Source organism: Pelodiscus sinensis, chromosome 27, assembly GCF_052426305.1.
Source record: "Pelodiscus sinensis isolate ZL-2025 chromosome 27, ASM5242630v1, whole genome shotgun sequence".
In the NCBI taxonomy this organism is placed as follows: domain Eukaryota; kingdom Metazoa; phylum Chordata; order Testudines; family Trionychidae; genus Pelodiscus; species Pelodiscus sinensis.
The window spans coordinates 9232890-9258818 of record NC_143078.1 but is presented as its reverse complement, the minus strand read 5'-3'; the positions used below and the strand labels follow the sequence as shown (position 1 = coordinate 9258818).

Genomic DNA, 25929 nt, shown 5'->3' with positions numbered 1-25929 from the left:
TGTGGCTCCTTGCAGCCACGGTGACGCTCAGCCCCGCCAGGGTCTAAAACACCCTTTCTGGGTGAGCGCTGGTCAGCAAGCCAGGCCTATGGGCAGGCACTGCTGCTTGGCTGTGTGCGCACAGCATGCCTGCTTCCCAGCGGGCTAGGCGACAGGTGGATGGGTGTGCGGGAGGCGATCTCAGTGCCTTGGACTGGTCAGGGTGGAGGGGGGTGGCAGAGCTGCAAGGCCCTTGTTGCTGTTAATGAGGCTTGGGCAGGTTCACCATGGAGGGTGCAGCTCGATGAATATTCGTTGGCCTTTTTCTGGGCACCCTCTTCAGGATCGCTGCTCCCCTAGTCGGAAGTAGATCGTGGGCAGCCCTGGTGGAAGATCCTCCTGTAGGAAGGCCAGGTTGCCTGCGTCCAGGATGGAGTTGACTAACACGGCAGGAGATGGGGCATTTAGCAGCCAGGTTCTCTCCTTGTTTTCAAGTCGCAGGTGTGTGAACCCCGTTCCACAGAGATCAGAACTCCGCCCCTTACCCTTGTTCACCTGGCCTTCTCCATGGACTGCAGTGGCCGTTGGATGGGGCTGTCCTGGACCGTTTCAAACCTCCGGCTTGACAGGAGGACAGCAGCCCGAGCTCTGTGGCCGGGAGGCAGAGAACTAGGCTGACTGTGGGCGGGGGAGCTGCCTGTCAGGCCTTGCCACTCCTGGGTTCCCATCTCTGTTCCCAGCGGGGAAATTGAGGCTCTTTCTTGCCAGCTGAGGGCCCCCTGGCCTGTCAGCTGTTGGCACAGGAATCATTGGCTGAGCTTGAGGCACGGTGGCTTTTGTCTCTCTGGATCCTTCTTTCCGCGGTCTTACAGAGGTAGCCAGAGCAGCCTTGTGGCAGCTTGTCCCATGGGGACCTTTCACACGCCTTCCCTTTCTTCTGCCCTGCTGCTCCCCTGGTCTCAAGACACCTCTTGTGGATTCCTCTCTATCGACTAACCCCAATGCTGTAGCTAGACGGGGAGGAGAATTGTAGGAGGAGAAGAAGCCTGGTTTCCTTTCTTTAATCGTTTTTTTTTCCTACTGCTGTTTTAAAAACCTCACTGACTTTGTTTTTATTGTTTTGCCAAGGAGCCTATTTGCCCTTGGGGCCCTCCTCTGCTTTTTTCCTCCTTCAAGGAAGCCTCTCACCCTGGAGTTTGCCTTGCCCATGAGCTGCTCGCATTTCTCAACCAGCCCTAACCTTCTCAATGTTTCTCTTGTTAACTGCCCTCTCTCTGCCCCCCTCTCCCCCATCCCGGGCCTCCTCTGTCCTGTGCTAGGAGGGGCTTTCTCGCTCCCACACGGCGAAGGTACAAGCTGCGGCAGCCGAGGCGTGAAGGAGGCCAAAGCCAACAGGAGTCACACGGTGCCCAGTGACTAGCCAGCCCCCGGAACGTGCTGCCAAAGGTTTTTCCTCCTTGCTTTCCCGGGTCAATGCCGTGCTAGGAAGCTTGTGTGTTCAGCGTGGATGTGAAGAGCAAAGAACCCCTGTTGGCGCCCCTCCTCACCTGCGCTGGGTATTTCCCTTGTGTCGGCCTGTCCGTTCTTCCCCTACGCTCCAGCAGCCTGGCTGCAGATTGAGCAGGTGCCTAATAACATGTGCTGTGTGGCTGGGGAGAAGGGGGGCTTTCTATCCCCTTGCAGGGGGGCCCAGCATCCTGCCACTCTGGAGCAGCCAGCTGAACCAGTCTCAGGCAGGGGAGTTTTGATGAATGCCTGAAAGTGTCTTCCTGGGAGGCCCCTGGAAAACGTACCTGGCTGAAGCAGTCTGTCTGCTCCCCACCCCTGGAGCCTCAAAGGTGCAACCAGGGCCTGTCCCTCTGTCCCCCTTTGCTCTTTCCCCAGCTCGCAGGAACTAGAGCCCAGGGACAAGTCGCAAGGGAGAAGGAAGTGGGATAGTTACTGGGCTGCCTTTTGGTTATTGTCGCACACTTCATTTTGCCTTCCCAGTTCTTCTGCCTTTGCATCAAAACCCTGCTTCACTAGAGGGCTCTGAAGGGCTGGGAAGGCTTCTCTCTGGTGTCGGAGTCCTGCTGGAATTTCAGGGGATGGCTAGACCAGTGGTGCACAACCTTTTTTGATCTGCGACCCTCGCACCGCCAACTGCCGGGCCCAGCCACTGGCCAGATCTAAGAGCCGCACCGCGCGGCTGCGCCCAGCCAGCTGGATCTAAGCACCATGACCACCCCCGGGAAGACATCCGCGACCCTTTTGGGGGTTGCGACCCACGGGTTGTGCACTACTGGGCTAGACTACACGGTTTTGTTGGAAAAAGGTATGCAAAATGCGCTCCACATTATGCGTACCTTTTTCCGATCTTTTTGTCGGAAAACGTTTTTCCGACATTTGGCCTGTCCAGACTGGGCCAAATGTCGGGGGAAAAAAACCCTCTTTCAGAAGCCCCCTTCTTCCTCGTAGAATGAGGAGAACAGGGGCTTCCAAAGGAGCGCGTGTGCTCTTCCACCCAAAAAAAAAAAGCGGAAGAACGAACGCATTCCCTGGATGTGGCGGAGTTTTTTCGGGATAACCTGCAGTCTAGCCATCCCCTCCGAGTGAAATTCCTCTGAAGAAAAGGGCAGGGGGCCCAGGCGGGGGGAAGATGTGGGTACTGTCTGTGAGGCAGATTGTCTGAGGGAGACAGGAAGCCACCCTAATCCCAGGAAGAAATGTCTCCTGGCAGGTTGCATCCTCCAAGCTTTGTACAGTGGTTTCGTGCCTACACAACGCAATCAACTCCCCCACATACACACACATTGACCTTTTCTTCCTACCATGAAGGCTCCTAGAGGCCTCTGAATGTGAAGATACCAAGCCGACCACCTCCACTCCTCCTGCTTTAGGGACCCTGCTGGAGTTAACATCCCATTGTGACAAGTACAAGAAGGAACTGGTTTGCTTCGCGTGGTTCAGGCTCATGCGACACGCTTGGAATGAGGATTGTAGGGTGGTTGCATTTCAAAGTCACAGGGGAGAGGGGGTGCAGGGCTGGGGATGGGCTACAGAATGGAGGTGCTGAGATGAGGCCTCAGTTGTTCTTGTTCATGACGTTTGGTTATTGTTTCAGTCTGGAGATTTGCCTTCATAGTGGCTGCCAACTGGCAAAAGGTTCCTTAAGTCAATTGGAGTCAGAGACGTGTGCCTATAGGATGTGCACACAAGTCCTGCTTCACACATGGAAATTGTGGTTCACACCGCCAACGTGTGACTTTTGTGTTGTTGCAACTTTTAGGAAATGCATGTGGTCCACACCAAAGCCACAGGTGTGCAAAGAAGCTCAGAGCCTGGCCCACATTGAGATCACTGAGTTATGGGTGGAAAAATATGAGTCATGGGAATACACACAACGGAAGCCAACACATGATTTATTTGCTCTGGGCTTCTAGTCTTTTAAGCGGCGGTGTTGGCTTGAATTGGCCAGGCTGGGTTGGTTTGGGGTGAGATGTGGCGAAAACAGATTCCCTCGGAGTCAGAGATGTTGCTGGCCCTTGGGGCAGTGGTTGTGTGTGTGCTAATTTCTCAAGCTGGCCTGCAGCCTCATGCCTTTGGGAATACCATGCAGCCACAAGAATGAGCTTCACTTGCTGGTGTATGGTAGGTAGAAATGTCTGTATTGCGGTGCTGCAGCATGATACAGGTTTCAGGTGCTGTCTCCCGGTAAGAAGAATGAGATAGAGACACCGGTATCAACCATGCGGTGCCCGACACAGCCGTACTGGGGCCAGCTTTCTTTGCCTTATTGCCTCATGGCAAACGCTGCTTGCTATGGCAACACTATGCAAAAGCCCTGGGTTCTTTCCAGCACTGCGTTTTATCCTGCACATCATAGCTAGCCAGCTTGGAGAACAAAACCCTGGAATTCTGGGTTTCCAAGGGCGTGTCCTAAATCCACGTGCCTTAAAGGAAAACTGCCGTGATTCTTGTAAGGCTGCCCTTGCTGGTTGCAGGAAAACATCCCTGCATCGGAATACAAGAATGCAACAAGGAAATGGCAAAGCAGTGCATGGGGTCTCCCCGGGATGAACTGGGTAGCTGCACACCATTCCTTAAGGATGCCTTTTTAATAAGGATCACACGATCAGAGCAGTGGCCGGAAACATAGGAAGCTGCAAGGACATGTCGTTTCCTTGTTTTCCCCGGGTATACTTTGCTACTGCTCTGTTCTTCCATCCTTCCAAATGTGTCAGCAGACTGAGTCTGCGGTTGCTTCCTTATTTCACAGCTGTTGGTTTTTTCCTTATCGTTGGGGCATGTGCCCCAATCACGGTGTGATGCAGGGCCCGACCCTGAGAGAGGCCTGCAGTTTTCTAGAATATAGGCTGCACTTTGTACTGGTTGCCAGCTCACACCTACGCCCACCCCTCCACCCCCTCTCTCTCTTTCCGCCTCTCCTGCAGGTTGCCTTGATATAATAGATCCTTTGCCCCTGACTGCTCCCACCCTTGGGGGCCTGTAGAGATTGCAACTGATGCAAACTACAGAGAGGGGGAGGCAGGAAGCTAACACCTAATCTTTGCTTTTGGGTCATCTGCCAAAATTGTATTTATGGGAATGTAATCTGAAATGGGATTTTCCGCTCTTTCCCTCCTCCCCCTTCCTGCCCACCTCCATCCTCTCCTCCTCCTTATTGTCCGTGTGTCTCTCCCTGTCTGCCTAGCCTTCTCTCCTTCCCCATACCTGTCCCCCAATTCCAGTATCCTCCCCCCCCATTCCTCTGGGTCTCTGACTGTGGGGCGAAGCTATCTTACTCTCTGATTCTTTACAGATGGACGTAGTTTACACATTCCAGACCGGCGCCTCCTCTTTACAGGGAGCCCTCAGGAGACAGCCTTCCATCGTGAGCCAACACCACGATGTAAAAAATGTTTCTAGCCCAACCCATGTAGCTCTTTCCTCCGTCAATTCCACTCCTACCACTTCTGCTGCTGCTGCTGCTGCTGCATCTCCTACTGCGGGCAGTGAGTGATTAGTCTATTACAATGCATGACTTCCTAATAACCACAAGAGAGCACTTGCATCGACCTAACCAAACCTGTTCTCTCTCCCTCTTCTTTAATCCTTGACTTGGCATAATGATTCCTTGTCTCGTTGCGGGGCAGGGTGGAGAGGCCATGTGTTTCTTTTAAAGCTGTTGCCTCTTTAACCGTGTTTTAAAACCTTTCTGGTTTGTTTCCTTCTCTCCTCCTTGTTGCTTCTTTTTTTTTTCTTTTCTTTTTTTTTTTCTTTTTTTATCTTTTCTCCTCCTTGCAGGATTTTGATGGATGGGTTGTTTTTTTTTTCCTTCCTGTGGGTGCAAAATTTGAGGTTCTTTAAAAGAACTGTGGGGGATGAAAGACCCTAAATAAAATGAGAGAAGCCGTTCTTTCCAAAAATCAGGATTTCTGACATTGCTCTCCTCCAATCCGCTGGGCTGGTGTTTTCACTATATATATGGAGATATACCTATCTCATAGGACTGGAAGGGACCTTGAGAGGTCACGTCCAGTCCCCTGCCCTCACTGAATCCATAAATCTTGGTTTGTTGGAGGCCAGGGGGATTACTTGGTTTTAGAACAGGGCTGGGAAAGATGCGGTCTGGGGGCCAGATCCGACCCACCTAACACTTTGATCTGGCCCGTGGACAGCATCTGGCTGCTTTCTAGTTATATCCTGCTGCCCATGCCACCGCATTTCCAGGTGTATCAGGCAGCAGGATCCTATTTCAATGATTCACTGCTCCCAGTTGTGGCGCTACCTCGACTGGAGCCGTGAGCCCTTTAAATAGCCTCAGCAACCCTCCTCCCCCCCCACGAAAATTATTGCCCACCCCTGCTTTAGAGCTAAACTGTAACAGACCAGCCTCCAGAGTGGCCTAGGCAATAACGCGTTGCCGGAAGTGACCTTTGGCCCCGCGCAGAGAATCGCCGCTTAAGGGCCCCTCCCAAGGCCCGATCAAAAGTCCCAGGCCAACGGGACTTCATTGCATTTGGAGAGTTAAGCAGGTGGCCCAGTTCTTCAGGGCGTAAGGTGCGCCTCCTGCCGCCTCCCTGGCCCCCTCGGCCTGGTGTGGGAGAGGCCATGCCACACGGGAGGCTGCCATTTTGAGGAGCTTGCTGCCCCGCCACTACCAGCGTGACCTTGCATGCACAGTGCTTGTGAGGCCATGCTGAAGTGGTGGGGGGGGGGAAGCATGCCCTTAATGACGGCGTCTGATCCCCAACAAAACCACGCCCGGTTTTGTCTGAGGCGGGGAACAAATCACCTCGAAAATGCACTGCCTGGGTTATAACCGAACAATGTCCCTGCATAGGAAGCACGTGGCCAACTGCTTTCCTGAACTGGGGACCCGACATGGGACATGAAGGCCTGCGGGGGGCCCTTTGCACTGGGCTGAATTTCACCCAATATGTGCAAATTAGGTTTTCTGGACAGCTGATTTAAAACCTTTTTAACATATGCCATGGTCCTCTGGCATGTGGAAACGCCTGGCATGGAACACGCTGCGCTGCACAGTTCACAATGCCTGGTCCTGATACGGCACTTTCAATAGACCTCCAGCCCCTTCGCAAATTTAGGTTACAAGTTTGAAAATATAGCCCTTTTATTTAAAAAAAAAAAAAAAAAAGGGGGGAGAAATTCTGGCCTTGCTAAAGTCACGGAGTTTGGCTACTCAGCAGAGGCAGATTGTCAGCCAAGGAACGTATAGATTTTCTTCTTGTTTTTGTTTAGGTAAGTCTTCCCTATTCCAGTTGAGCTGTGTCATGCTCCTGTGAGTATGTGTGAATCATTTCCCTGCAAGTCCTTGCCACGCCATGAATAATCTGTCTAGTTTTTTTTCCTCCAGAAAATGGCTTGCTATGTTAATTGCACCATAGTCCTTGTTCTCCTTTATGAGAGAAACATCCTTGACTATTTCCGTTAATAACTTCCAAGCTCATCTGTTCCCAATACATGTTTCACGCGAAAGAGTAGGGGAAAAAATCCCTGGTCTTTGTTTCTGTTTTAACCCCAATTGTTTTGGAGGGAGTACGGCTGACTCGTTTACTTCTGCTGCTATGCACCAGCATAATGATAACGACTTTCTCACGAGGCAGTGTGCTCATTTGGGGGGAATAATGATTAATACATTTTTAACCACCTGGTAAAGAGCCAGCAAAGGGAGAGAAACACAGTGGATTTGGGGGTGTCCGACCAAACCACCATTTATACTCATGGATTGGTGAGCTATTTGATTGCAGGAGGGAATCGATAATTTGCAAGGCTAGCATGAGCCCTACCAGATAACCCCTTTCCCAAAAGCTAAACCAGGTGGCTAATCGTGCCCTCGATTTTTATCTCGACTTGGCTCTATTTCCTTTCTGCTGCTCTCTCTCTCTTTCTTAAAACTATTGACCTGAATACCGATTAACTGAGCCCCTCTGTCTTCCCTTTATTACTTCCTGGTGGAAAGTCCTACTGTGCTAGATCTCGGCAGTCCTGAATGCTGTGTTCCTGTTGGGTAGTGATGTAACAAAGGGGAGATCCCACGAGTGACTCACAGCTGGTGGCTTATAGATTTAGGCTTTGTGTCCATTGGGAATGTTGCCTGATTACAGCTGTCAGGGTCCGCGCCTCCACTGAGCCCCTAGTGTGAACAGGGTTAAGCACTGTGAGCCACACTTTGCACTGGCGCCGTTTACCTCAGTTTCATGGAGCATGGAATTCCGCCAGTACAAGTGATTGCTTTACCTATGGGTTTGCCAGGGTGCACTTCCTCTAGGGGCTGGAATTGGGGCAAACCCCCACCTGGTATAAATGATGCTTGAGATGCTGTGACAATTTGGAACCAAGAGGAAATGCAGGTTCTTGTTCTGGACATGAAAGATGGGTGTTCATGGAGTGTTTCAGGTGAAAAATTGAAACATGACATTAACATGCCACTTTGGGGGTATGTCTAGATTACATGCCTCTGTCGCCAGAGGCATGTAGATTAGGCTACCCGGCATAGGAAAATGAAGCGGCAATTTAAATAATCGCCACTTCGTTTAAATTAAAATGGCTGCCGCGCTGTGCCGATCAGCTGTTTGTCAGCACAGCGCTGTAGTCTGGATGCTCGGCGGTCGACATCAAAGCCCTTTGTCGACCGCCCCGGTAAACATCCCACGAGGAATAACGGGGCGGTCGACAAAGGGCTTTGATGTCGACCGCGGAGCGTCCAGACTACAGCGCTGTGCCGACAAACAGCTGATCTGCACAGTGTGGCAGCCATTTTAATTTAAAGGAAGCGGCGATTATTTAAATTGCCGCTTCATTTTCCTATGCCGGGTAGCCTAATCTACATGCCTCTGGCGACAGAGGCAAGTAGTCTAGACATACCCACTGTGTCTGCATTCCATAGGAGTGGCTGGAGTCTATGCAAAGCTTTTGGCTTATGTTTGCAAAGAGCTGCATGGGAACTTCCTGCAGCTTGGAATTGGGAAGGCGGAGGGTCATCTGGTTAAGTTCAGATGCTTGAGCCAAACTTGAGGCAAAGGTGGGTAACGTTGCACCGAAAGGCTTTCTTGCAAACAGGGAAGTCAAAGGTTAACCGGTGGCCCAGGTGGGCTGGAGTGGCCACCAGCCCACCCTCGTTTAAACCGTTAAACATAATATTTAACTGATTCAATGGGATTTTACTTGCAAAGAACATCAGAAATCCTGCTTCCAGGTGGGCTGGGAATACCAAGAACAACATTTCTGGCCATTTTTCTGAACTTGCTCCTGAGTCCAGAAGGGCTGAGTAGATGCTTGGAAACAAAACACAGTGAGGAAAAAAAAAAGCCAGTGCAATGTTTCACCCCTTGGAGATGTGGTTCCAGTCAGGACCCAGGGTTTGGATGGATTTTTTATTTTATCCAGTTTCGGGAACCCATCCCTAACTTGTTCCTCCTTTGCTTGTCTTCCTACCCAGAGATCCTTTCATAACAAGATTGAATTTGCATTGGTTTTGTGGGGGTTCTGCTTCTTATGATGATGAGGTTGAGAAATAACAAGACCTGCATGACGAAAGGCAACAAAATATGCCCTGTACAATCTGAATGGAGGAACCAAAATGTTAGAGAAACCAAAAAACACACATGGACATCTGGGCTAACCAGTTGTAATTATGCTCCTGGATGGGACAGTACCTGCATAGTTAGAGCGCAGGAACTTTGCATCTTAAGGCATGAGTCTTTTCTGTCTGACCTAAAGGAGCAGTTGTGTTCATTAAAGGGGCGGAGTAGACCGATAAATCTTTTCAGGTGATCTATTCATGGTAGGAAGACCAAGTACCGTGCTGTTTGTGGAGGAAGAGATTCCACCAGCTTTACTGTCACACATGGATTTATTTTTTCCCAAGCAGTCTAGGGGATTTAGCCACATGACGAATGGAACAGGTGTCTAAATCCCTTGGGCTGCTTTGATCATTTCTAAGCATTCATCGTTTCCTGCAGATTTGTCATTCTTGGTTTGCTGGCTGGTTTTTTGTTTTTTGCGCTTTGCGGTGGTGCAGTGAGTATTCCCGTGAGCTCTGTGTCGATTGCCCATCTCTGGGGTTATCCGAGTGTGCACTTAACAGCGGCGTGGGTTTACTTTATTTTATATTGGGTGTGATTTCCAGCTCCCAAGAAGTTGGTGTTTTTGGCAGTCATGCTAGCACAACAAACTCCCTCAAAAAAGGACACCTAAAAGTTAGGAGGAGGAGTAACATGAAATATTCTAATTGCTTTGTATCATGACTGAGAGAGGAATAATATACAGGTATGATGCCATACAAGGTTGAAAGACTGATCTAGTATTCTGGAAAGCAGTAAGGCCAAAACTTTCCAGTAGAATCTACTCATATCTCCCTTTTGTGCTCTTTTTTGGAGGTGTAAGGTCAGTAGGGTTGCCAGGTGTCCAGTTTTCACCTGGACAGTTCAATATTTTGGCCTTCCATCTGGTAAAAAAACATAGAGAATACTGGACATGCAAAATGTCCGATATTTTCTGTTTTCCTCATACGGAAGGCCAGTGTCATCTGTGAGGGCGGGGGGAGTGAGGAGCATGGTAACTTAAAGGCGCAGCGGCCTTTTTTCCTCAAAAAGATGGCCAGCGTCGTCTGCGAGGGCGGGGAGCAAGGAGCACGGTAATTTAAAGATGCAACAACCTCTCTCTCTCTCTCTCTCTCTCTCTCTTTTTTTTTTTTCTTAACAAGTTTGTTCTCCTTTTTTTTCGCTTAACAAGTTTGGTCTCCCTTTTTTTTTCCTCAACCAATATTTCCCTGTTCGGGATTTTTTGTGAAGGTATCTGGCAACCCTAATAAGGTGAGCCCCCCATTGTCAGCAATGACTCTGGACATTAAGCAGGATGCTCAAAAGTCATAGCTGCCTTTCTTTTTAATTTTGGCCTAGGTCTTTTCCAGCTCTGCCTTACTCTTCCTCTATAGCTTAGAGGTACCCTTCATTGCTACAGGAGTTAAAAGAGAAAGAAAGTGGCGATACCATATTGCTCAACTGGGAGGGAACCCCCAAGCATCTGGGTTTCTAGACCTACTTAGCCCAATCGGTTGATTGCAGAAATGGCCTGGTGAGAGTTGGCTTTGACTTCCAGCTGCCCCAGTGTTGTCCACCCAGATGTAACCTTCCCTTTTCGCAGGTCAGGCCACATGGCTCCCCGCTGTGAAGGTGGACACTCAAGCCTTCCCCGGATCTGTGTCGTGCCTGTCTTCTGGCTCTGCAAGCCAGAGCGTTGTGTGCTTGTCTGTCTGTCCTTATGCGACACGGGGATATGCTCGTTTTACTTTTATAGATGCAATGCTTTTGGCTTTCAAAGCCCTCATCAGGCGGGTGTCAATGAGGCTGATCCATCCATCATCCTGGATTCTTGGGGGCACCGTCATCACTTCATAAAGGGAGGAGATGCCAGCCCCAAAGGATGTCCCTGTTAAAGTAGGACACACGGGCATTCTACAGGTTGACTTGTGAAGCAGTAAAGTTGGGCGGGGAGGTCTCATCTCCAGCTTCCCTTGGAATAATGCCTTGTTTTCTATGCTTTGTGAATACTGGCATGCTGTGGCCATGCTGACACCAAAGATCTTTGAGGAATTCTTTTATCCTGAGGAGGGGTTTTGGCTGGTGTCTCCAGTTTGGTGGTGATATGATAACCAAAGAAGCTGTTTAACCCGGGAGAGGGGGAGTAGTGTCCCCTCCTGATTTCCCAGAATAACCAGGATCCGGTGGCCTTTTCTCCAAGGTACCGTGAAGAAGCAGTTTGTGTGAAGGCTTTGCGAGTGGAGAACTTAGTCGACTGTTTCTCCTGCCACTCCTCCTCCTTTGCTTTCTGCCCATTGAGCTGGGATGCAGGGCGAGTGTTGAGAGACGCTGGAGGCTGGTGTAGCATAGTGGTGCGGGCTGAAGCCCGGAGTTCCCGCAGGCGTGTTCATTTTCACAGGTGTCAGAGCATGACTAAACTGCTCCCTACAACCCATCCCGGGCTGGTCTAGGAACTAGAGGATTAAGAGCATCAGAAAGTGGTTAGGCGAAGCTAACTGTTCAGATGGTGAGCTCCAAGCAGTGGGCGAAGGCGACTCAGGGCTGGGTAAAGGCCCACAACATTTTGGCACCTGAAGCGGGGAGCTCAAATGACGCCTCCATGTCCCCTCACTTGGGCCAAAACTTTGAAAGGTCTCAATTCTGCCTTCTTCCTGTTCTACTCCTCTCATAGGACTGCTCTGCTACCTACCTATGCACCAGGAGCAGACACAATTTTCTACACTCTGGATCCTAGTGGCACCTCCCCCCTCTCCCCCACCGTCTGGCACCTGAGGCAGCCGCCTCAGTTCGCCTCATGGTAAGGCCAGCCCTGGGTAACAGCTCAGCTGTCTCCTGCCGGCGGGGAATGTTCAAGGGGCATATAAAGCAGTGACTTGAGTACGTCGGAGTTGGTAACCGTTCCCTGCAGCAGGGATCACTGGGTGATATTTTCATGGAGGAATTTATGCAGGAGGAGTGGCTAGAGGATGGTCCCTTTAGCCCCCAAAATCTGAGTGATGCAATTTGGAGCCAAATGCTTCCCCCGTCCCCTCAGCCAGGGCCACCCCATAATACTTATCCTCCAGAGAGATTGTGTGTGACTGTAACTGCTGCTAGAGAGAGGTTCACTCAGGACGACTCCCTTTGTCGCAAGATTTTTTTTTCCTTGGTAAAAAACTGAATCGGCTCAGTTTTCATCCAGTGCATAGACTGGATTAGATCTCCCGCTCCACTCGCTGGGGGAAGAAACACACCCCAAAGGTGGCGGCTGGTCACAAGTGGAATGGGATGATAACCAACATCTTCGGAATGTAATGTTCAGTGAGGGCTGAGGGACTGGTTTCTACTCTAGACCAGTGGCTGCACTTCCGTGACCTGCACTCTCTAGAGTAGTGGTGGCCCACCGGGGTGCTGTGGGTGGTCCTCCAGCCATTTTGTTCAAGTGACACACACATAAATCAAGGGCGCGTGACAGGAGGTGCACGCTGGCTGCTCACAGTGCTGGCTGGGAGAGCCGGGTGCCTTCTCTGCATCCAATCACAGCGTTGCTACGGTTTGATCGGCACGGCCCGCAAATTCTAGGTGTGCAGGCGCAGTGAGCAACACTGCCCTCTCCTGGGAGGCCGTCTTAGTGACGACAATCTTGTGGCCCCCTGAGATGGAGGGCCACTCCTGCGGCTCACTTGCTGGCCTAGATTGCCCATCGCTGTAGAAGATTGGGAGCTGTGGAGAGGAGTAAGTCAAGCAAGGTGATACCGTGTGAGGCTGGTGACAGAGGAATGTGGCTGCTGGTTCATTAGAAATATTTGGTGTGGGAGAGAGAAGGGGAGACAGGTGGGTAGCATTTTATTTGCAAAAGCACAGCCTGGGTGTGACGTGGCTCCAGATAACACTTTGAGCGTGTCTCTAGTAGGAAATTATTTTGAAATAACTAGATTCGAAAAAATAACTCCCAAAATAACAAAATGGAAAGAGCATGTTCCCACCATGGGGAAGCCTTGAAATGAGTCCGAAGCAGGCTCCGTGACTGTGAAGGCGCTACCTCAACTTAGAGCCCCAGGAAGCACTGGGGAGTCATTAGTTCGAATACCTCTGAGGAGACGTTATTTGGAAATAGCGGCAGCGGTGCATCCACACTACGGCTAATAACAATTTCGAAATGGGCGTTATTCCCTGAAAGCAGGAGGACAGATTTCAACATAACCAGCCCCTTATTTTGAAATAGCGGGCTTGGTAGTGTGGATGCTCCGCTTATTAGTTTGAAATAAAGGGGGTTATTTCAAAATCACTCCCTAGTGTAGACCAGGGCTTTTAGCAGAGCTCTGAGGGTGTGGAACAGTGATTCCGGTTTTGTGTCAATGCCGTACGGAATCAATTTAAATGGATACACTGGATGTTGAAAATGCATCTTCACTGAGTGTTCCTGGCATCCAAATCACTCATGGGAATGGAAGTGATCTTCCGTACCCAGTGTATGTGCGTTGGCTGCAATGGAGTGGCCTACATCACACTCACACCTGTGGTTTTGCGGGTTTGGTATCTGGGGTGACTGTGACTCACCAGGAAACCTGCAATGTCCCAGCAGGTGGAGAAGTCACCATCACCAAGCAGTGTTACCCGGGTGCTGCCTGCTTCCCCTTTGTGTGTTTGAACACGTGAATTGCACTTTTAAGCTGTGACCGAACAAACTGTGACTTGACTGCAGGGTTGGGTGAGAGAACTGTCGGCTTTGAGGCTTGGATTTTCGAGAGGAACTTGTGAACGAGATGCCTTAGGTTCCTGTATAAATCCTGTCCTAATTTTCAGATGTGCTGAGCACCCCATGACTGTTTGTAGGAGCACACGGGAGCTGGGGGCACCTAGCATCTCTGGAAAGCCAGGTCTGACCCATGTCAAGGTGGGCACCAGAAACCAGTGGCTGCTTTTGGAAATGCTGCCCTTAAACGTGTTAGCCCAGGCTAAGATCCAAAGCTCCTGACCGGAATCTAGACTACAATGTGGAAACTTTCACAGCTTTGGTTTCCTTCTTGCATGCACGGCTGGGGTATGTTTTGTGGTTCGTGGCATCTGCTTGGATCTGCCATACCATGCGACGTTGAGAAAGCCAGGACACCTTTAAACCGATTCCTTTTTGTAGGTTAAACATAAACCAGCCCATAAAAATGCACTGCTTCCCATGGGCCTAGAAACCAAATCACTGTGTGTGTGTGTGTCTAACCCACCTTTCTTTTGAGTTATACTTCTACTTTTTTGTCTTTTTGTTAAATGCACAGAAGCGTGTGCACGCGCCCGCCCACACGCACCCGAACTAATGCATTTTGATTTTCCATTCATTTCAAAGTGATCTGTTTGGGAATGTTGTGTCTTTTCTTGCAGCTTCTGAAGTCACCCCATAGTTGGTTACTCCATCACACACCTAGTGCCTGAATTTGATCTCTGTGGCCATCCTAGTTTTTTCATAGTTTTTTATTTTTTTTAGTTTTGTTCAGTGTTGTTTGTAGTGGTGGTGTCGTCTTTATTTAATTTATTTACTTATTTATTTTTCTCCTGAAGCCCCTGAGATCTCCCCATGGCCGCCTCTCACCTTTTCTCTGTTTATCCCCCACCCTTCACCCCAACCTCCTGACAGATCAAAGTGGTGAATGCGTTCCGTAGCTCTCTCTATGAAGGCCTCAAGAAACCCGAATCCAGAAGCTCCATTCATAACTTCATGACTCATCCAGAGTTCATCCTGGAGGAAGATGAGCCTCGAACCCCCTTCCTCGACAGCGCAGAAGAAGACTCCAAGACTGACGGACTCAAAAACCAAGGTGGGGGTAGCCCAGGTGAATCCCTCTCCCTCAACCAAAATAACAATGCGGTGGACAGCAATCTAGCCGAGGACACCGTCCCGGAGTCTGAAACCCCCTTAGACAGCTTGGAATCATCGGTTTGACCTTTGAACTTTGACCCCTCCCCTTCACGTCCTTCACCTCAAGTCCCGTGTGATATCAGCACCGATAACTGATATCACAGAGCGGTCACTTCATGTCAACTGCTCATATGTATACTATTTTGTTCTCCTTTTTATGATTTAGTGGCAGGAACCAGAGTACCGTGGGTTGGGGAGAGGAGAGGGAGCAATTTGTAGTAGGTACTCACCCAGGTGGGAAACAGTCAAGTTGCTATTTCTTCTCTTTGAGTCGGGTTCCGTGTGTCCATAGGATTTTTTTTTTTCCATTTTGAAAAATGCATGTTCAAAGAAAAGGTTCAGATTATCTTAAATAGTCTTACACGAAGGCTCTCCATCTGCGGGTGTATGTGGAGTGACTTGGGGAGTCTTTTTTGTTTGTGGGATTTGACCCCTGATAATGTCACACAAGGAGGGAGGACGGGAGATTTAAAAACTGAACAGGGTGAAAAAATTGAGTTGTGTTAAAGAGAAGGAAAGGAAGGAAAAAACAAAGAGGTATGATCTGCGGAGACTCTGATGGTTAAAGCGTGCTAACCAGTCTTCCACCTTGAAAAACATGGTACCTAACCTTTACTATTTTTCTGTCTTCACATTTGTCTCCCCCTCTGTTTCCAACATGCTAACTGTGATTAAAAACAAAGGAGGCGAGTGATTTAAGAGTCTTAAATATGTTGGCTAAGATGTGATTTGGAAAAGACCCTGCTTTGTTACAAAGCCCCGCAAGAGAGGTTGCCGCACAGCTAGGGTGGTTCTCCAAGCACTGCCATGACTGGAAATACTAAGTCTTACTTTCTGTGGATTTCTTTTTTAAATGCACCTTTTTGCTCTTGAACTGTTGTGCTGTCCGTCGGCAAGATTTTGATGGTCCGCGAGAGTCGTGCTGCATTGAATAGCAGGTCGTTTCTGAACCACGTTGGTGAAGCAGAGGTGGTTTTGTGCGTTTTTTTTATGCTGCCAAATTAAATATTCCTCGGCCCCTGGAGCCGAGCAATCAGCAGCTAAGGTTCATCCCAAAGAACATGCCATGTGTGTACTGCAGAGCCTGGACATCCTTCGCAAAGTAGTGGCAATGTCTGGATGGGAACCACGGGCCGGCTGCTGGTGAAACAGCTGGGGCAACTTAAGGCTACCCATCCCTGCTGGGTTCTTAGGACAGAGAAAAGAGAAACGGCAGGAGGGGAGGTCATATTTGCAGAGGCCGTATGTGCACAATCCCATCAATGTACATACCAGTCTCATGATGGAATTGTCCTGTCTGTGTGTTTCTAGGGTTGGATGAAGCTGTTGGCAAATAGCCATTCTCCTGTAACATGGCTGTCTTATTCCTGGGAGGCTTCATGAGAACTTCAAAGGAGGCCGATAGCTAGGTTTTGCCCCACTCTCCATTCTTACAAAGGTTCCCTCTCCACGTTAGACCCAAAGTTGCCTGCCATCTTGCTGAGATCTTGTGGCACCTACAAACAGATGCAAGAAATGATAATCCGTGAAGCTAAGGTCGTAGCCAATGTGACTTACTCTGGAGAAATCCGTTCCAGGTGTCCTTTGCTAATTATTGTTGTCTCTCTTTTGTCTTTTTTGTTTTAAGTTTGTCCCCTGACGTTTAGGCTGTGGCAGGGTGAGAAGTCTGGGCTTCAGCTTTTGGTCATCTGGGAAGCCACTCAGTTGAAATAGTTTTGAGCAAACTCACGTGTGAAGACAAGAAAGGGCCAAATCATGAACCATGGGAGATGCCTGCACCTCCTGTTTATTTCACTGGCTCCTTTTCTGCCTCTCTTTGGCCCTAGGTTGGTGTCACTGAGGCCTGGTCAACACTAGGACCTTAGTCCAAATTAACCCCCCCAGAGTTGATTTTGTAAGCAGTGCATCCACACTACCAAGTCCTTTATTCTGGGGCCACGGAATTCAAACTCTGTAGTCCTGCCTTCCATGAGGAATAACTCTAGTCCCGAACTTGTAAGTCCAAAATAACGTTAGTGTGGATGCTCCGGTGCCGCTAATTCAAACTAATTGGCCTCTGAGAGGCCGCCCACAGAGTGCTTCTTGAGGTTCAAGTCTGAGGTAACGCAACCACGTTAACGGAGCCTGCCTCGGACTATGTTCGATTCTTCCCCAGAAGAATCACAGAACTTCTGAGAACACAGAACTTCAGATTTGTAAAATAGGGTGCCCAGAAGTCAAAATTCAAAATTGTCTCCTAGTGTAGACCTGGCCTCAAAAATGCTGTAGGTTACCTTCTTCGCCCTCTTCTCCAACACTTACTCAATTAAAAGCTGGACCTAGAAGCAAAGAGAATCCAGTTGCAACTGGCTGTATGAAAGGATTTATGACAAGAATGGGATGGGGCTACGGTCGGGCCTCCTTCCCAACAAGCAGAAATGTGTAAGTGGATGATGAGTTTTTTTTTAAGAACGCACAGTGAAAACTCCCGTGCCTTGTCCAAGCACTGCCCGAAGCACCGTCTGCCACGTGGAATTCCGGTACTTTGCCAAGAAATATAAGTGTTCCTTAACAACAACAACAAAGATTTTTTTTTTTTAAACCCAACACTGACTCATGCCCTGGGGCTGGGTCTCTTCATTCCATCCTGTGTTCAGGGTAGACCGATGAAAGGTCCTTGCAGGGTCTTCTGCTCCAAAGCTGGTAAAGAGGAAGGGATGGTAGGCTCCACAAACTGCCAATACTAAGAAGAAATCACAGCCACTGTGCATCTTAATTGCAAATCAAAGCCCACTCTTTTCATCCAGGAAAAACCCACCTGCTTCCTTCATTCCTTTCATTCTTCATGTGAGCTATAGTGTGGGGGGGCAATATTAAGGGGAAAATACAGCTGTTTCTTGGTCTCTTACATGACCTATCTGATGGGAAAGAGAAAAGGATTTTTGTTTTTCTGTTCTAAAGCTTACATTGCTTAAAAGATCATTTTTCTATTTTAAAAACTTGCAAAAAAATACAACAGATGAAAATACGGTGTTCTTAAGCGCTTACATAAATATTTATTAAATACTTTTGGGGGACACTGATTTTGTTTCTTTGATATTTTTATTACCTCAGACCTGTTTTAAAAAAAAAAACTTTGGGGGGAGGCGGGGAAAACTTTGGAGGCGCTTAAAAAGTCACTCCCAGAGTGTCTGCAACTGGGAGGTTACCATGAGGGTCTGGTCTACCTTTTTAGTCCATTTATTTTTTGTTGTTGTCATTCTAGTTTCAGTCATAGGAGGGGGGAAATAATTATATATAAATATTATGCAAAAAATATAGTTTTCTTTAGATCAGAAACTGATATTTTTAAGTCAGCCATATGTATTTTGTTTAAAGGAAAAAAACAAAGCTGTAAGTCATGTGTCTGCAATGGAATGTGATCACATGACAGGCAGTTTAAGGTGACAGGTAACTTAATGATTGGACAGACTCCAATCAACTTCCTTTCTCTGAGCAGCCATCTTTGTACTAAAAGTTAGTTGGATTACACAGAAATGTTTTTTATATAAATTTTGTTGGTATGGCTGGTTGCTTAAAGTATAAGCATTTATTGTGCATACTTTTTTATGTCAAATATTTTTTTCTAGTTAGTTTCAGTGATTAAACTGGCAGCAGCTAACTATGGCTTAAGTTATTGAGGAAACTTAAAATGGGGAGGAAAAAGAGATGTTGCTTTCAGTGTAAAAGGCATGGTAGCCTAAATGAATTTCTTGGAATTTCTTGCAACATGCCTTGAAAGATGGAGAGATTTTTAGTTAATTTTTTACTGCCAACAGAATGAGTGGGGGGAGAATTAAACAGATAGTGCCATGTCAGACAGGAAATGAAGTAATCTCCTGTGATACGTGTTAACTTGCCTTGGAATGCTGTGTTGTTAAAACACTCTAAACAATTTTGAATCCAATTCTGAATAGTAAGGTCTGTTTTGTTATGTTAAATAAATTGGCAGATTGGTACCAAAGATATTACATCACTTCCTGTGTGCATTGGTGAATATCCATTTTTAGGAGTTTTCATCATTGGGGGGGACATTTATTTGCACAGGGATCTGACTTTAATTTTCCAAGGTTTTGTGCAATAAGTTTTTAAGGGAAAAGTTAAAACAAAACAAGAAAAAAAACTCCAAAAGGAAAAATACTAAACTGAATTTTAGCCATGGGTAGCTGTGAAAATAAATGAGCTGGGGGAGAGGAAAATACATCCTTTGATACATGTTCAGTCCGTCCCTCATCTCAAAGCTTTCTCTGTGAGGAGCAGGGACAATTTGTGGCAGGTGTAACTCTGGATCACACCAGGGAAGAAGCAATTCCAAGTCCATTGCAGACTCCCATGGCCTTCAGTGTGCTCTGGATTTGGATCTCTGAGGAAGAGATCTTCAGAAAGATCAGTTACTAGAGTGGCTTCTTCCAGCCTTCCACCAGGCAGGGACTAACTTTTTCAACAGTCGAGGCCTTTGCTTTTCACGTGTCCCCAGTTTCTGCCTTCACATGTGTTTTGGGCAAATGGCTTTGGACAGTTGTCTCTGGGAGCTACGGCCCCAAGAGGAGAGGAAGGGTGATGGTAGGTTCCATTTGTGCCAGGAGAAAGTCTTGGATGACTTCATCTTCTGCTGTCCCACCTCCTTGTGAGTTCACCAATCGGCTGAGCTATCCATCGGGATCTCCTGAAATGCACTCTTGAGTGTTTCACTCCCCCCACACATCTCCCTGCAGTATCTCTTGCTGAGCGAAGGACAAGCTAACTATAGCTGAGAAGCATATCACTTTGGCCTGATATCATAACTGACCCTAACTCCTTCAGGCTTACCTGGAATTTATGGGTCAAATACAATACTGCTTTGTGGCTTTTGCTGTCCTGTTAGTGGTTGTCTCTTTCCCCTGTTCCTTGTCAATAATTCTGCCCATCTCATCTTACTGGCTGTCTTACCTCTTGTGCTTTATGCCTCTGATGTCCCTGCTGGCCCCCCCAAAAAGGGGGCTATGGTTGGGGTGTTGAGTTCATTAGCCTTTCAGCAAAGTCCATGGCTAAAACGGCCTTTAGTTTATTTCCTACCCCGAAATAAATATATATACAACTTCAAAAATATACACATTGTGTGTATATATATTTATCTGACTTTCTTTTAAAAAAAACAAACACCAATAAAACCAAAATATTTCTTTTGAAAAGAGCACGCAGGTTTGAATTTGAGTTTCTTTTTTTCAGTAACTAGTATAATAAGCACTGGTATTTTTGTATTAAAAAAAAAGACAAAATAAAAGACTGAATATTATGTGGTATGCATGACAATTAAAAACAATGGTGGTTTCAAAGCAATATGTACCCTGGTGTGTTTGCCATATTCTAGAATCCAGCTTAAAGTGCACCTGATCTGTATTTGCATTTTGATATTATTTAATCTCTATGTACAATGTTTTGCATGTAATTTATAGGGTTCTGGGGGAGGAAAAAAATACCTTTTTGATTGAATTGTCAACTAGCTTCTTCTAGGAAAATTTGGAACTCAAAGCATAAATAAGGCTGTGATTGGAAAGAAAAAGGGGGGGAACTACACAAATGGGAAAAAAAGGGGGGGGAGAGAAGATAAAAGTTTTGAATCAATAAAGCTTTTTGCTGTTGAGCAGAAAAAAATGTGCGAGTGCATCGAGAGAATAAAACGTGCCCACACGTAATTGTGCTGTCCTCCGTGTATGTCTACCAGCTTATGAAGTCACTGATTATCTACTGAGACGAAGGGTTGTACTTAAAGGCTCCTCTCTGAGCAACGCTGTAGCGTGGAAATTGGTGTTGAAGCAAACCAAACAATCTCGCACCTGGAGAACAATTTTATTTTTAAACACTTTTTCCAACCTCCCTCTTCTCTGTTTGTTCCGGTTGTTATGACTTCCGCCATCTCAGAGCAAGGCCCAGAAGCAGCTGTCAAAGACTAGCCAAAGCTAACGCCTTCTCACAGAGGTGCCCATGCAGCTTAATAAAACACTTTCCCACTCCTTTGACGCTGCCTCTCCAAAGGCTCTCTGAAAGCAGCAGGTTGCGATGGTGTTGAACTGCATCTTTCTGTTTTTGGCCACAACTCAGTAAAGCCCTTTGAACGTCTAAGTCACACGCTTAAGTGTGTTGTTGCTTTGGAGTCTAAACGGCACTGAGTTAGGTTCGGAACTTATAGTTATACTGTAATTAGCACCTGAAATATTTCAACAGATGTAGTGGACAGAAGTCCTGATCCTATGGCATTTATGCTCAAGAATGGCTTTAACTCACCTGAGTAGACTTATGGGAATCTATGGGACTGTTCCTATGAGTAGAACTATTCATGGGCATTTTCAGGCGCAGGTGTTTTAATGTTGACAACATCATGGAGATTTATTTGATCATGTGGGGGGATGTCTGCCCCCTTTCCACTGTTGCACAGTTGGCTCAGCTGAGAGGAGCTGAGGGTAGAGGCAGAGTGGAAAGGAGGGCAGAGCTAGCTGGGGCCAGTGGTTGGTGCTATGGCTGGAGTCAAAGCGGGACGGGGGGGGCTACTCTCCCTCCCCACCTCCACTGGGGTGGGCCTGAGCCCCTTTTGAATCCTCTGAACATTCAGGGGTATGCCCCGCAGTTTGGGAACCACTGTCCTAGAGACCAGCCAATCCACCGATGGGAATTAAAGCTTAGATCTGAGCTTCCGTGTGTGGAAGAAGTGGTCATAGGCATTATAATGCCAGTTCCCTGCAGACTCCCCGGTGTGTTCACTGGCATTCTAGTGTGCAATCACAAAAAGAGGTTGAGTTTTTGGTAGATAACCCTTAAGGCCCCAGTCACTTTTTATCAACAGCAGCTGCAATGTTAATTTACGTAGTTGTGTGTTTTCCTGTACCCAGTTATCATGCCAACAATCGTGCCATTCTCATATTGTTGTGCATAATGTTTGTTCCTTGTGCCTGTGTTAGCCTGTAGCTCCTTTTGGGCAATAACGTGGTTGGCTGGGCATTGGCAGATGCCTATCTCCACTACCACTGAGCGTGCACATTCTAATTCCATCCTGCCAGTTTGATGGGATCTCACTGCCATTAATTTTGCCAAGTTGCTATGGTACCAAGTTAGCACCTGCAGATGCACTGGAACCACTTTGAGGTCCTGCGGGAGCTAAACTTGTGAGTGCTAGGGAAAGGCTAGGATACTAGAAGACTCCACACAAGTCCTAATGAAAGTTGGACTCAAATTGGCAAAAGAGTGATTGGACCTAGATCCTCAAAGCTATGTAGGCCCCAAACACCTAACCCTTTTTGAAAAGCTGGGCCTTCCTTCTTTAGGCTCTTGGGGTGGATAAATAGGGCACGACTTCTGTTCTTTAACATAAATGGTTTTGTCCGGAGCTGTAGCATGACCTGGATAAGCATCTTCATGGTGCTGAAAGAGATAGGTTGGGGAATCTGGCATGCCCCTCATTAGTATGTCACCTAGGGTACATCTAGACTACAAGCCTCTTTCGAAAGAGATCGTCTAGACAGCCACAAGACTTTCGGAAAAGCGATCCGCTTTTTCAAAAGAGAGCACCCAGGCAATCTGGACGCTCTCTTTCGAAAAAAGCCCTGTTTGCGTTCAAGAACGCCTTTTTTCGAAAGAGCTCTTTTTGAAAAAAGGTGTTCTTCCTTGGAAAAGTATATTTACCAATATCGAAAAAACTGCTGCGTTCTTTCGATATAATTTCAAAAGAATGCGACAACAGTCTAAATGCAGGGTGAAGTTTTTTCAAAAAAGGCCACTTTTTTCGAAAAAGCTCCATAGTCTAGACACACCCCTAAGTTCCTTTTTTGTACAGATTTTTTTCAGTTGAAGGAGTCACTTCCAATTCCTTCTGCTGTTATTAGACCTTTACAGGCCCTAGTGTAGATGTAGTTATATTGACATAGTTTATTCCACCATCACTCATTGGAATAAACTGTTGTGGTAAAAGCACCTTTATAGTGATATAACCATGCAGTTACAAAGGGGTTTTTTTTTATGTAGACAAACCCTAGGTGATCATTTTAAGGGGTGGGCATAGCTAAGCTCAGTTGAATTGCAGACGAGATTCCTTAGGTTTTATCTATATGAGAAAATTTACCAGCATAATCTGATCAGTCTCCCCATATGAATACTTATTCCAAAATAAAAGTGCTTTATTTCTGATTTAATTTAAACCCTTCAAAGTGTTATAAGCAACATCAGGGAAAAAGCAGTTATTCCAGCATAAGAGTGTCTAGCTGGGGAAATTTAGCAGTATAACTATAGCAGTATAATTTTGTCAGTCCATTTCCCCGTGTAGAATACCCTTAAAGTCATGGGGCTGGCAAATCAACATAGCTTCATCAAAGCCCATGGAGCAATTTTGACTAGCACCAGCAACATTCAGTAGAACATCATTACTACCGAAAAGTCCTGCTTTTCAAAACTGCAATGCACCTGTGATTCCATTTCCAGTTAAAGTGAAGCCAGAATTTAAAGTGACTTTAAAATATATATATATATATATGCCCACTTATATTGATCACTTCAGAAAGGCTACACGCTGCAGAGAAGTGTTCAGGTCTAAGGGCATGGCTACATTGTGGACTGACTTATGTGAGAGCCAGACTTTTGCTCCCTTGGCTAATTTGCTACCTGCTTTTGGGCCGTGACTCAACTCCATTTCACAAGAGCCTCCTACCTCAGTCTTCATTAACAGAACAGGGTGGTTGATGGAGACTCCGGCAGCCTGTCTGGGGTCCTGATTTAATTTAAATGACAAACTTTTGCTGCTTTAAACAGCCAAACAAACAAAAACCCAGCGACTCACTGCCTTGGTCTGTGGCTTAAAAAAAAAAAGAAGCAAAGCCTCATTAGATATCAGTGCTAACTATTTACTGCTTCTGTCCTCTGTGTCTGTCAGCGTCTATGGTCCTCCACGGTGTGTCGCTAACAAAACCAGACTGAATACGGGAGGCCATTGGTCATTCATGGGCAAGCATTTTTTAATCCTGTTGTAAATAAAAAAGATACCAAAACCTCACCCATTTATTTCCTTCCTGGTGTGTTTGGGCTTCAGCTGTGTCAAGCCAAAAACAATAAAGGTGGGGGAGGGAGGAAAAGGGTGGCTCTGTGTGTGTGTGGCTGATATTTGCTCTCATTTCATAATCCTGTAGGCATGGGTGACTCCTCCTGGCACTAGGAAGGTGCACTGCCCCTTTGTCCCCCCACCAAAAATGTGATTGTTACTTGGGGTGCCCCCCACATGTCCCTTCCCGGCCCCCTGGGTGGCCCTCTCTGCACTCCCTCCCGCTGCTGACACCATAGAATCACGGGGCTGGCAGAGATCTCAGGAGTCATCAAGTCCAGCCCCCTGCCCAAAGCAGGACCAACCCCAACTAAACCATCCCAGCCAGGGCTTTATCAAGCCACGACTTAAACACCTCTAGGGATGGAGATTCCACCCCCTCCCTAGGGAACCCATCCCAGTGCTTCACCACCCTCTAGGGAAATAGTTTTTCCTAATATCCAACCTAGACCTCCCCCACTGCAACTTGAGACCATGGAGAGAAGTAGACATACACAAGGTGGGAACTCCATGATTAGTCTGCCTCTAGCTTGATCTGTTGGGGGAGGTGAGGTTTCTCTCCCACTCCTCAGGTTATTTCTTAGAATGAGCTGGATCAGCATGAAGTACTGTGTTTGCAATTGCTAGCTCCACTGGACCCCTGCTGCAACAATCGCCCCAGGAGCGGACTCCTGCGCTTGTTTGTCTGCAGAGCTGCTCCGACTTAGCTATTGGCTGCCATCAGTTGCTCTCGCTGTGCTCCTGCTAAAGCAGGGGTGGGGACCGTCAGGCCCAGGGGCTGGATGTAGCCCCTGGCTTGCCTGGATCCAGCCCCCGAGGCTTAAAGCTTCCTCCCTTCAGTATTGGGAAGCCCATGGGGCTAGAGCACACAAAATTTACTAGCCTGGGCCCCCCGAGGCTCTGCTGTGTGAGGAGAAAGCGGAGAGTGTCTCTCCTCAGGCAAGGGCCTTGTCTGAGGGATTATTTTGGGGATTTTTGCTTCTGACGTGCGGCCCCCGACTGATTTTTCTATTGGTCAGCAGCTCCAGAAAAAGGTTCCCCACCTCTGCTCTAAAGGCCTGCCTATGCTATGAAAGCACATCGTATTAAAACGTGTCTGTCCACCTACTATAAAAGGCAGCTGAGCCTTGATGTGGTCCCGAGGGCTAAACACAACCAGCCAAAACAATGCGAGACCCGGTCGTTCTTTTCTGTGCAGCTTCCCTCCAAGGGAACCCTGTCACGGCCAGGTTCAGCCAAGGACAAGACTGGCTCAGTTGAGCCAAATGGGATTTAGCTGAGCTTGCCCTTGTATAGTGTGTGTTAAGCAATTGTGGCTCAGCCGGAGTGTGCACCAAATCCAGGAAGCTTTTTCTCCCCTCTGATCATTTTTCTTTTCCTGTCGTTTATCTCTGTCAACTCATCGGCTACGTCTACACTGGCCCCTTTTCCGGAAGGGGCATGTAAATTTCACGAGTCGTCGTAGGGAAATCCGCGGGGGATTTAAATATCCCCCGCGGCATTTAAATAAAAATGTTTGAAGTAAGAATAAGAGCCTCCGGAAAAGGGCACTTTTTCCGGAGGATCGGGGCCAGTCTAGACGCTCTTTTCCGGCTTTTTTAAAAGCCGGAAAAAAGCGGCGGACATTTTTATTTAAATGCCGCGGGGGATATTTAAATCCCCCGCGGATTTCCCTACGACGACTCGTGAAATTTACATGCCCCTTCCGGAAAAGGGGCCAGTGTAGACGTAGCCATCCTGGTTACTGTTTTATTTCCTTGCCCTTTAATCCCCCTAATCTCCATTTCTTTATCTTTCATTCAATTAATCACACACCTTTCCCTCCTGCTGACCCCTGGCCCTAAATGGTGGGGCTTTGTGCTACCAGGCGGACGCCTACCTTTGGCTTTTCTGACTCAGCAGCGTGATGCCTCAGCTGGCAGTTCTAATGTGGC

At 47.6% G+C, this 25929-nt stretch overlaps 1 protein-coding gene across 6 annotated transcripts in view; it reads left to right on the top strand.

Annotated features, from left to right (window-relative positions):
* The window catches only part of ATP2B4 (ATPase plasma membrane Ca2+ transporting 4), a 120403-nt gene extending 96455 nt beyond the window's left edge, over positions 1–23948 (top strand). For 2 of the 6 annotated variants that reach the window (XM_075910016.2, XM_075910015.2), the window contains 2 exons: positions 4781–4973; positions 14635–14803. In XM_075910016.2, the coding sequence (XP_075766131.2) occupies positions 4781–4973; positions 14635–14660 (219 nt within the window). In that variant the 3' untranslated portion in view covers positions 14661–14803. Of the gene's footprint in view, positions 1–4780; positions 4982–14634 lie in introns of those variants that run through there. The other 4 variants (XM_075910014.2, XM_075910013.2, XM_089773675.1 and 1 more) reach the window with 3 other exon arrangements.
* Positions 23949–25929: the final 1981 nt, after the last annotated feature.